The sequence below is a fragment of the Mytilus trossulus genome, chromosome 1 (assembly GCF_036588685.1).
Source record: "Mytilus trossulus isolate FHL-02 chromosome 1, PNRI_Mtr1.1.1.hap1, whole genome shotgun sequence".
In the NCBI taxonomy this organism is placed as follows: Eukaryota; Metazoa; Mollusca; class Bivalvia; order Mytilida; family Mytilidae; genus Mytilus; species Mytilus trossulus.
The window spans coordinates 51,703,341-51,715,956 of record NC_086373.1 but is presented as its reverse complement, the minus strand read 5'-3'; the positions used below and the strand labels follow the sequence as shown (position 1 = coordinate 51,715,956).

Sequence of the window (12,616 nt, the reverse complement as noted above, 5' to 3'; positions counted from 1 at the left end):
TAGTTGTCTGCTTTACTTACAATTGCAACTATTTCATCCTGACGAGAACAAATACTCAAGTGCAATTATGAATTCCTTTATGCAGGTCGGCCAGATAATGATTGACACTAGAAATGTACTCCTTAAAAATTTGATGCATGGTTTCCTCAATGTTCAGTTCATGACATTCTTCCAGCATGCAACCCGAACAACCTAACTTACAAATCATTTTACCAAGTGTTTTACCTCCGACTCAAAGAAATCAAACGATGACAATATCTCCAGCAAACCTTTTTGGTATAAGAAATTCAGCGGATCAAGCACAATGATTATGTTGATAAGTTAAATAAGACATGTAAGACCTAATACTGTAGCATTTCGGAAACATATTTCGACAAAATGCAAATGTCTACCGTTAGTGTCAATAAGTTTCCAAATGTGCTAATTATTAAAAGAGGGACGAATGATACCAAAGGGACAGTCAAACTCATAAATCTAAAACAAACTGACAACGCCATGGCTAAAAATGAAAAAGACAAACAGAAAAACAATAGTACACATGACACAACATAGAAAACTAAAGAATAAACAACACGAAGATCCTGCTCCACATGCGGCACATATGTTCATTTGAATATATATTCATCAACAAAAAGATTATTAAAATTTATTTTATTTGATATCAGTGAACATCACGAATTCTTTTATGAATGATATGAGTTACAAGTATGACTACATGTATATTGATCGTGATGTAATTGTCTTTATGTCATTTGCAGGAGCACCCAGATTCACATTTGCAGTTGGTCGGACCAGTGCAGTCACATGCACATGCACATGTACCTGAAATGTAATAACAACTCGTTTAAATAGACATTTCAATATTATATGCATATGTTTTATTAGATGAAAAAATGTTCTATGAATTGAAATTATCAAAAGTGCTTTTCTAGATTTATCTTCATTATAAATGCTAACATATTTCGTGCTAAGAATGCATAAATACGTCGGAACGCAATTAACTAAACGACAAAGAGCAAAATAAATAGTACACTAGTAACAAAATTCATCTGGTATCGACTATGCCTGAGTCAATCGTATCTATATTTCTAAGAAGCTCCGGGATCCTGATTGAAAAAAGGATCGATAATATCTTATTAGATACTATACAATTTAAAATCATCTATACCCATCAAACACTGTTAGCCAAAATTACTATTCTAATAGACGGAACTGCTATGCATGAAAAAAGAACACTCACATCCCCATAGGTTTTTCAATCAATATTCCCCGTACATTAAAACGGTTTATAGTACATGAAAAAAACCCAGGTAAATACTTTGTCGGGAAATGGTTTTATCTCCAGTCTCTTGTCACACGGAACTATATATATATATATTTTATTCAGTTCCTATTATATAAACAGGAACACGTAAAACTTTTTATTTATTTTCATCTTACATTCTGAAATTACTTTTTTTTAGCAAACTAAAAAGCACACAAGTTGCGTTTTGGATCTACTACTCCCCCTTTTCCTTTTACTACAGAATCGCGAGTACATACGTAAATGCAGTAAGAAGTTAACTGAATTTTGACGAATCGGACAAGAAAATTTTGGTCACGAAACTGGAAATACAATGACCAAAAAATATAATCTCCTGCAAAATGAGTCATCCAATCTTTCATTGTTTTAAATGTTTTACACATGGGCAATCTTAACCAGTAGCATGTACTTAGCCTGGCATCCAGGCGCAATGCGCAAACTGTAGAAAAGCATTAGAGTGGGTAAGGATGCATGGCTTTAGAAGTTATTACACAGAGAAAGAAATCATTCGTTTGTTAAAACTAAAATTATCTTTCAAGTTTTTTTTTTTAATTCTATAAATATGAACAAACCTGGACATCTGCAAACAACTTGACATTCGGAACATCCGCATCCACTTGCACATTTACATGCGTCTCCACATTGACAACATTTCCCGCTGCATCCTGTACCACAGATACACACGTTTGCTACACATAAAGTAAAAGAAGACATGTTAGTGATTACTCCTTTAACTTTCACTTATACATAAATTTGAGGAAATCTTTGATCTATTTATAATAACCTTAATGCACACTTCAACATTTTTTTAGACATGTGCAGTCAAATTTACTTAAAAGATTTATTTAAAAAATATCATCACACATTATAGTTCAGGTTAGATTTTCTATTTTATACATGTAAATTACTTACTTTCAATGCAGTTACAAGGTCCAGGCATTTTTTTTTTTTCGTTTGAAGTGGTCTGCTCAATATGATATCAAATAGAATGGTTGTTGTCTGGTAGTATGCCGATTTTTATATAATCATTTGCGAAAGTTTCGTGTGCAAAAACAATGTTATCTGAGGTCCGACATAGTGTATATAGTATGTCATATGTCATTTTATACATATTTAGTTTTAATAAAGACATGGCTTAAAATTGCGAGGATAAACATATAATTGACTTCCATCATTTTAAATTTTATTTATATTTTATTCCCTAAGATATTTTTAGATTTTGTAACAACATTGTATGTCAAACAACATACTGACCCTACTTGAGAGCCTCATGTCAAAATCCACATTTTACTACGTAATAACATAGCATATAGATTACCGGACTTTTGCACACGCTTTATTTCAGGTGATGTTTTGCACACAGATAGAGATTTTCACACGTTACCAGACACACTAACAAATAAGAATGATTTAAATATCTATCCTACACTGACAAAGCAAACATGCTATTAATTTAAGTACGGGTCAATAAATCTTTTCAGAACTGATATTGACCATCCGCTTATACTATTATATTATTATTAATAGTATTTTAATGTAAAAATAAAGAGTTCATTTTAATATCTGATATGAAAATTAAAAAAAAATGGAAAACAACACGTTTAATAATTTATTGCGTCCGAAGCGCTTTTCTGTATTGACCTTCATCAGGGACACTCAAAGCCAAATATTCGAAAACCGATGATAGATAAGTATAGAAAAATCGTTGAAGAGCTATATATCAAAAATACCTAAAATAAATAGCCAAATTCATCTAAAGTCATCTTTGCCTGAAGAAGTTGAAACCTAAATTTTATAATACTTTCAAAATTAATAAACGGACAATTTTGTTAAATTATGTCAGTACCGAAGCACTGACTACTGAGCTGGTGATACCCTCGGGGACTGATAAATGACCAGCAGAGGTATCGACCCAGGATAAGGGAGAATTAGTGACTACAGTAATTATTTTTTAAATACGACTATACTGGCGATATAGACATCCCCTCCTTTCAGAACATACCCAAATTGTATGTTTAATATTTTTGAATTACCTCCCTTACACTGCATTAAAATTGTCTTAATTGTCCATTGACCTGAAAACCTAGTTTTCACCTTTTTTGCCCCTAAACCCTCAAAAGTCAATACTAACCATCCCTTCATGGTATGGAAACTTGTGGTATAATTTCAGAGTGATTAATAAACTTAAACAACAAGTTATTGTTTAAAAACTCCAAAATGCTTATTTGGGCACCTTTTTTGGCCCCTAATTCTATAACCCCCAAAATGTTTAAGTCCAACATTCCTTTAGTGGTATTAAAAAGTCTGGTAAAAATTTATAGAATGCGTACTTCTCTTTAAAAAAGTTCCCATATATTTTTGAAATACAATATCAATCTACAAATAAATGGGGAATGTGTCCGTAGGACACAGATGATGTCCCCGTTTGTATTTAACATTATAATGAAAGATATAACCTGACTAAGAAAACGGAGAACGGTTAAGGGACATAACTCTAGAAAAGAGAAAATTTAATTTCAGTAGGAACTTTACTCAAGAAAAGTTAACGTAACGCTTATCAAAACGGAGTAGTACTAGGGACATTTTCCCGGTAGGGTAGGCATTATATTCGTGTTATTTTAGCCCTCACTATCGGTCGGGAAAAAACAATCACGAATATAATGCATACCGATGTTAAAACTACAATAAAGTATAGCTTGTATCAATTATTTCTTTAATAAATATGGAAAATATATGACATTTTTTTTTCTAATTATACGTTGTCCACATTGGACTATGATATGTAAATGAAACAACAAAACATTTTTTTTATGTGCCCTTGTATATAATTGCCGACTCCCTAGTGCTGCAGAAGATAATATTTTACGCACACATAGTATTGACTGGTCAGATAGTCATTGTACTATATAGCAACTGCCTAATCAAATACAAGTTTGAAATGTGTTTAGTGAGAATAAGTATCGTTTGTAAATTTCAAGTTTTTGGTTGAGGCAAACTTGCTAGAAATCGGAAACGAAAATTTCAACTTTTTTTTCGTTTAAAAGGGGCATAACTCTTTAAAGGTAAAAATGACGCCACTCAAATTTACACTTGATCTGTGTTGTGCAGTAATAAGCATTGTGTAAAAGTTTTATATCAGGTTGGTGAGGCAATTATAAGTTATAGAACGGAAACATATTTCGGGACATACATGCAGACAATGGTGAAATTTTATGTCCCTCCGCTATGGCGCGGGAATAGAAAAAACTTATCCCTCGCGTAAACAACTCGCCCATATATACCAAACTATTCACACTCCAAGATGATTTAGAGAACGGGTATTTATTTTCGACTGATGATTTTGAATAAGGCATAAAAGTTTATCTGGAAAATAAACACGCTTTAGACTTTTGTCTTCGATTTTTGTTCTTTCTACTTATGAGTTTTAATGTCTTTTATGGTATCTATCGCCTCCCTTTTAGTGTTTAAATGAAAAAACTGGCCATTAATACTTGACCTATGTAGATTTATACTTTCTGGCAAGTTGTATATTTATGAATGAGATATGTAAAACTATGTCACAATGGCATTCCATAGTAAGAAAGATTAACTTCAATGACAGACAAACAATTATATCACGTACGAGTTATCAACAGCCTTGTGACTCATTGTTTGAGTTTAAACGTTTAAATTAGTCGATAACGTTTAATTGTTAACATCAAATTATAAAGGAATGTTTCTGATTTCAGTATCAAAGACTTTATTATGACTGCACATGCACTATAGATACGTCATATTTTTTCCATATCTATATTTCTATATTTGGGGTTTTTTTTTCGTGCTATTTTTTTTTCAATTGTATTAACTCAACTTCGCGAATTAAATGTTTTCTTGTTAATAATACAATAGGTTTTGATTGGGCATACATTCTTTTTAAATCTGATTTTTAGTCTGTCACGTCACAAACATAACAGCCAATATACATGGAACGTCACAAACATAACAGCCGATCTATATGGCACGTCACAAACATAACAGCCAAGCTACATGGCACGTCACAAACATAACAGCCATTCTACACGGCACGTCACAAACAAAACAGCCAATCTACATGGCACGTCAAAAACATAACAGCCAAGCTACTTCCAACCGATGAATATGAGGGGACAAGTATAAGCATACAGCCGAGAATCATAAAACAATGTTCTTTGTAATTGCACATTCATCTGCAAGATTATAAGCACTCCACAAGCGTCGCCTTCTATGTACCTGTCTGGATATAAATAGTCATCCCTACAATACAGTTTGATTTGGGTACTGTTATTTATAAATGTTACTTAACAGACTAGGGTATGATATTTTTTTGAAGTACCCATAACTTTTTTTTTAATTGATGAACACCTGTATTTGGCAAGTGTACCTCTTCAGTGTAATATCCGCCACTTACTACTGTGTGTCAGCAGAAATAGGTTTACTTTTATAAATTGTTATTTGGATGGCGAGTTGTCTCGTTGACACTCACACTGTTTCAGGACATGTAATATCACGCATTAAATTATTCATTGGCAATACGTTCGAAGCATCCATTTAGACATAAAAAGAAGATCAGCAATACATCTGTTTTCTTAAAGTGCAACATTTACAAAATCAAAAACAAACAAACACAAAGACGGGAAAACTAGAGTTAAAGGAATAATTATTCTTTAATGAAGAGGCAACATTCTGTGTGGGGAGACATGTCTGGTCTAGTCCTGAAAGTAATAAGAACTAATTGCACACACACACAAATTACAATAACTAAATCCAAAGGTCTACTTCGACTGATGAATCAACATCAAATACCTTCCTGTGAGTGGTGTATAATTGATTGATTGATATCTGCTGAATGTTTAAAGGCTAATAATGCATAATATTTAGTATGATTTTGCCTGAATGGTGCGTTTTTAGCAAAAAAATACAAATTTTCAAGTATTTTGATTTAAGTAGAGATCAGAACAATGCTTGAACTAATCTGGGATTGACACAAGGACCACATGCATTCACGAAGAGCTCACTACTAGAAACAATCGAAGCAGTTTGAATATCTGAGGACACTATATTTTAAATACAGATACAGTGTCCACGCGTTGCTGTTTTAAACGTGGATATACACACTTTACTTCAATAAGAAAGGTTTGGTGAACGAGTTTAAATGTAACGTTAAGATTAAGTATAGCAAGTAGAGGAAATCGGTGTTTCGTTTACTGTCTGGATGACATCCCTGGATTGTTTACCTCAATAATGTGATAACTACAAATATTTTGTACATTTTTGGGATAACCAGATTATCCTGTAATGAAGACTGATAGCTGTAAAAACGACAATCATTTATTAACATTCATTTGACATTTATGGACGTAAAACACTTTAAATACAAAATAAATATTTTTCAACAACAACAAAATAAAAGTTTGGGTTTTTCATATTAATAAATAACAACAATTAATTATGAATGATATAAGTTACAAGTATGAATAGATTATGCACGTTAATGTTGTGGCTGTCTTTGTTTCACTTGCAGGAGCACCCAGATTCACATTTGCAGTTTGCCGGACCAGTACAATCACATCCACACACACAAGTACCTGAAAAATGATTAATAGTTTTTGGTTTACCACTTTGACTCACGCTGTTTATTGTGTTGTACATAAATTATGCCGTTAGTTTTCTCGTTTGATTTTTTTTTTGAAATTTGTCATTTATACATGTATAAATGAACACAGCAAATTTTTGTTGTTTATCTTCTCTTTTGAAACTAATTTTTTAAGTTCAAGAAATTCAGAATAAAACATAGGTTAAATAACAACTCCCTTTCCCTACCTTTTTAATCAAAGCTTAAGCAAAAGAACTAAAACATATTTTATATCAGAACCATTCCGAAACAATTATATATCATAAGTAAAAAAACAAGCAAACACATAGAATTATAATACGGTCAAATATTTCATCTAATAATACATTTATGTTTTACCTCGAGCTCCTTATTATGCAATTTAAAGCAGTTACTGAAAATGGGAAAACTGAAACTTCTAATTTTTTTTGGCAAAATTGCAATATGATAAATAATGGGTTGCTATATATGTACAATTAATAATAAGTAGATAATTGTACATCATATCGATACTCTTTGCTTATATGATGGCTTTGAACAAGGTCATGCCTCTCCCAAATTGTTTATAACATCTTGAACACTAAATCAGTTGAACGTGTACTCAATGATACTTTAGTCTAGAAGAACAAGTCATATCCCAAATTGTAAATGACGTCTTGAACACTTAATATGTTGATCGTGTACTCATTGATACTTTAGTCTAGAAGAACAAGTCATACTAAATATTCTTATTATATTTTTGTTAAAATTCAAATTATGTAGATAAAATGGATATCTACAAAAACAAATTTGTATATATATGAACAAACCTGAACATTTGCAAACAACTTTACATCCGGAACATCCACAACCACTTGCACATTTGCAGGCATCTCCACATTGGCAACATTTCCCGCTGCATCCTGTACCACAGATACACACGTTTGCTACATATAAAGAAAAAGGAAGCCATATTAGTGGTTTCATTTGACTTACAAGCAATCGTTTTACTGTCACTTGTATTATATAAATTGCTAAAAAAATATTTTTTTTACAGGCAGTTTACCTTAATATTCAAGATTATGATAATTACAGGCGTTTGACCAACGACATTCAGGTAAGGGAGGTATGGATCAATTCATTTATTAAAGTAGTGTTCCCATCCAAGGATAAATTTTAAACAGGTTTTCCTACTATAAGTTTCGTTTAATTGCATCGATCGTCCAAATGGAGCGCTCCCATCGGCCCTTTCTGCAAAGCAGTAATGATAGGTGAGGCGGGGGTTGTAGAAGGCAGGGAAACAAAGTAAAAATAAAAGACTGTCCATTTGTGTTTTAATCTCTACCTTCCAATATTTTACGCATAACACTTATCTTATAATTCATATAAATCAATTCGCAGCCTTATATGTACAATAGATTTCTACGAGAATCTTTTCTAATTTTGTTTTTTGATTAACAAAATGCACTCATCGTTTTTTTTTAAGATGCATAAAATTTATATTCAGTAATCAACTACATTATGTTTCAAATTAGATTTCCAATTAAATTTTATACATATATATGTAAGCTACTTACTTTCAATGCAGTTACAAGGTCCAGGCATTTTGTTCGTTGAAGTTTGTGTGCTTAATATACTATAAAATAGAATGGTTGTTGTCTAGTAGTATGCCGATTTTTATATATTCAGTTAAGGAAGTTTCGTGTGCAAAATCTATGTTATCTGAGGTCCGACATAGTGAACAGTATGCTATTTGTGATTATTTACACATTTAGTTCAGATTTAGTTAATAAATACATGGTTTAAACTTGTGAGAAAAAAAACATTTACTTCAATCTTTTTACATTTGATTTGTATTTTATTTCTTAAGATATTTTTTTATATTTAGATTTAATTTCAACAGTGTATGTCTAACAACATATTGACCCTTTGTGAGAGCCTCATGTCAAAATTCATATTTTACTGCGTAATAACATAGCAATAAGTTTGAACCGGATTTTTGCACACGCTTTACGTTATGTCGGGTTATATTTTGCACACAGATAGAGATTTTCACACGTTACCATGGTCAAATACACTAATAAATAAGATACGTGAAAATACGTCACAATGACATTTGAAACTTGAAATTATTATAATATCCATCCTTACCTAACAAAGCTAGCATGCTGCTAATTTAGATATGGGTCAATAAATCTTTTCAGAACTGATATTGACCATCTGACTTATACTTCTATAGTTTGAAATTGAATGTTAAAATAAGGAGTTCATTTTAATATCTATTATAATGAAAATATAAGGAAGTGTTACTGACAACAATAATTAATTTTTAAATGCGGGGCGACATTGACATCCCTTCCTTTAAGTTTTAAGAGCGTACGGTATCGTCAAAAAAAAAAAAAATCATCGGGAGATAGCAAGACCTTGTTGGTAAATATTTCTTATCAACTTCAAAAATAATACATGAAATAAAGATTATAGGTACTGACTTTCTTTATCATGTTAATTACTTGTTATAGTGTTCTTATATCTGTCTTTGTAAATAATTAACGTTAAATGTTTGGACCATATTTGGTAATTTTCTTTTGACGCGTCTGAAAGCTTATGAATTCCACCAATATGATGATGTTCGTGTACGTACTTTATTTGTATACTTAGTCTTGTCTTTAATTTTTGCTGATGCACTTTGTCTATATGTCATTTTGGTTTTTCATAGTGATTAAGAATATACCACAATATTGACTGCTGTATCTCTATTTTTGACATTTAAACTTCTAGAATTATGTTTTTTTGGTTTAAGATAAGCGACTGTCATACAAGTGAGAGGGTTTAACTACCATAAAATTCACCATTTTCTATAGAAAATTCTTTACAGAGATTAACCGTTGATTGTCATTTGTTTGATGTGTTTGAGCTTTCTTCGTTAGTTTTGAGTTTCTTCTAACTAATTATGTAAAAACAACAGCTTGCATTTCTTCTCTTAATATAAGTGTACACATATTTTTGTAAAACATTTATGTCAAAGTATAAATAGTTATTTTCACAAAAGCACGCGGTTATCTATAATGATGATTTATGATTTGAAATCTTTAGGTCAAATATCTATAAATAAATATGTCATGTGTCCATGGGAAATAGATGATGCCCAAGCTTGCATATACCACTATAATGGAACATATAACTTGATTTAGAAAGCGAAAAAAACAACTTGAGTTAGAGAATGGAAACGACAAACTCAGCAGTTTTTCTATCTGTTAGGAACTAACCAGTTGTTGGCATGACACGGGTTATGCTCTTCTCATATATGTTATGATGGTATGATACTAAACCCCTAACGGGAGGGATTGAGTCTGATATTCATATGATGAAATCATAATCTTTCAATCAGTTTAATTGAAGTCTGGAGCTGGCATGTCAGTTAACTGCTAGTAGTCTGTTGTTATTTATGTAATATTGTCATTTTGTTTATTTTCTTTGGTTACATCTTCTGACATCAGACTCGGACTTCTCTTGAACTGAATTATTATGCGTTTACTTTTCTACATTGGCTAGAGGTATAGGGGGAGGGTTGAGATCTCATATACATGTTTAACCCCGCCACATTTTTTGCGACTGTCACAAGTCATGAGCCTCTGGCCTTTGTTAGTCTTGTATTATTTTAATTTTAGTTTCGTGTGTACAATTTGGAAATTAGTATATATTTGTTTAGGGGCCAGCTGAAGGACGCCTCCGGATGCGGGAATTTTCCGCTACATTGAAGACCTGTTGGTGACCTTCTGCTGTTGTTTTTTTCTATGGCCGGGTTGTTGTCTCTTTGACATATTCCCCATTTCCATTTTCCATTTTATTAACTCAAGATAAGTAAACGTGACGCCAATCAAATCGGAGTGGCTATAGTGCTATGTTTTTTTTGTCTGGCCATTTGAATGCGCATGTTATTTTTGTGCTTACAGAAGTGCATGTAATAATATCTTGAGCAGCACAAGGTTGCGTGTAATCCGATCAATGATTTCCAATTTTGTGATCAAGGCTGAAAACGGGGATATCAATACATGTGATAAATTTATGTTCTTCAACTTCGTACTTTATTTGGCCTTTTTGGATTCGAGCGTCACTGATGAGTCTTTTGTAGACGAAACGTGCGTCTGTCTTATATGCAAAACTTATTCCTGGTATCTATGATGAGATTATTTATAGAACACATCTCCCACCTCTCTCGCAGATATGAACAATTTAATGTTAAAGCTATGGATCGCTAACTATGTCAAGTTAACTTCTTCAGACGTAATGATTTTCAATCTTCTTCAACGTAACCAAATCCCCATTTTAACTTGCACGAGTCAAGTTGCAATCCCAAATTACCCAACTTTGTTTTACAAGTAATGTCTTCACTCTTCTAACAGTTTGATGCCATAACTAACTGATAAATAAAGAAAAAAATTTGGGACATATATGACTTTTTTTCTAATTATACGTTGCCCACATTGGACTATGATATATGAATGAAACAACAGTTTCAATTACCAGTAACAAGATTGATACCTAACTATTAAAGATTGCAAAACATTGCTTTTTATATTTCCATGTACATAATTTGCAACCCCCTAGTGCTGCGGAAGATAATATTTCACGGACACATTGTAGTGACCGGAAAAAAAGTCCTGGTACTATATAGCAACTGCCTAATCAATTATAAGCTTGAAATGCGTTTAGTGGTAATATGGGTGGTGTGTAACGTTCTTTGTTTTTGGTGCAGGCACATTTCAGTTAAAAGTTTAAAAGTGGCTAAACTCTAGAAAGGTAAAATTGCCGCTCAAATCTAAACTTGGTCTGTGTTTTGTAGTTATAAACATTGTGTAAAAGAAATTTAGAGAAGAGATATTTATTAGTTCTTTGTTTTATTTTCGACTGATGCTTTTAGATAAGACGTAATTAATAAATTTATCTAGAAAATAGACACGCTTTTCTCTTTGGTCCATTTTTGTTCTACTTGTGTACTTTAATGTCCACTATAGTATATATCGCATCCCTTCAAGTGTTCGAATGAAAAACTGACCATTAATACGTGTATTACACTTATGTAGATTTATACTTTCATGGCAAGTTTCCATATATATTTATGAATGAGATACGTAAAACTATGTCACAATGACATTTCATAGCAAGAAAGATTAATATCCACCTTACACTGTTTTCGGTAATGATAATGGCCCAGTTACTCATTGTTTCAATTTAAATGTTTACGTTAGTCGAAGAATTTATTGTTGACATCAAATTATAAAGGTCTGTTTCTAATTTCAGTATCAAAAACATTAATATAACTACACATGCGCTATTGAAAATTCCCCTTTATTTCTATATATTTCTTTAACAGTGGATTCTTTCGTGCTTTTATCGTGTTTATTTGTTGTAGTTGATATTTTATCAGTTTCACACATAAATTGTGTTCTGGCTTTTAATAATACAATGTTTCAATAACAGAAGTTTACATGTGTCGTTTTGTGCTAATTGTGCATAAATTATTTTTTAATCGGATTATTAGTCTGGTACGCCACAAACATAACAACCAAGCTACACCGAACCAATGAACATGAGGGGACAAGTTTTAAATGTAACAAGCAGGATACAGTCGAGAATTGAAAAACAAATGTTCTTTGTAATTGCACATTCTTCTACACTATTCAAACGCTCAAAAAGCGTCACCA

At 32.1% G+C, this 12,616-nt stretch overlaps 1 protein-coding gene across 1 annotated transcript in view; it reads right to left on the bottom strand.

The window, feature by feature from the left end:
- Window positions 1–6,680: 6,680 nt before the first annotated feature.
- LOC134727030 (metallothionein 20-II-like) overlaps window positions 6,681–12,616 on the bottom strand; it is a 108,924-nt gene continuing 102,988 nt past the window's right edge. The window contains exon 3 of the mRNA XM_063591421.1: window positions 6,681–6,906. Coding sequence (XP_063447491.1) covers window positions 6,833–6,906 — 74 coding nt within the window. The 3' untranslated portion in view covers window positions 6,681–6,832. The remainder of the gene's footprint in view (window positions 6,907–12,616) is intronic.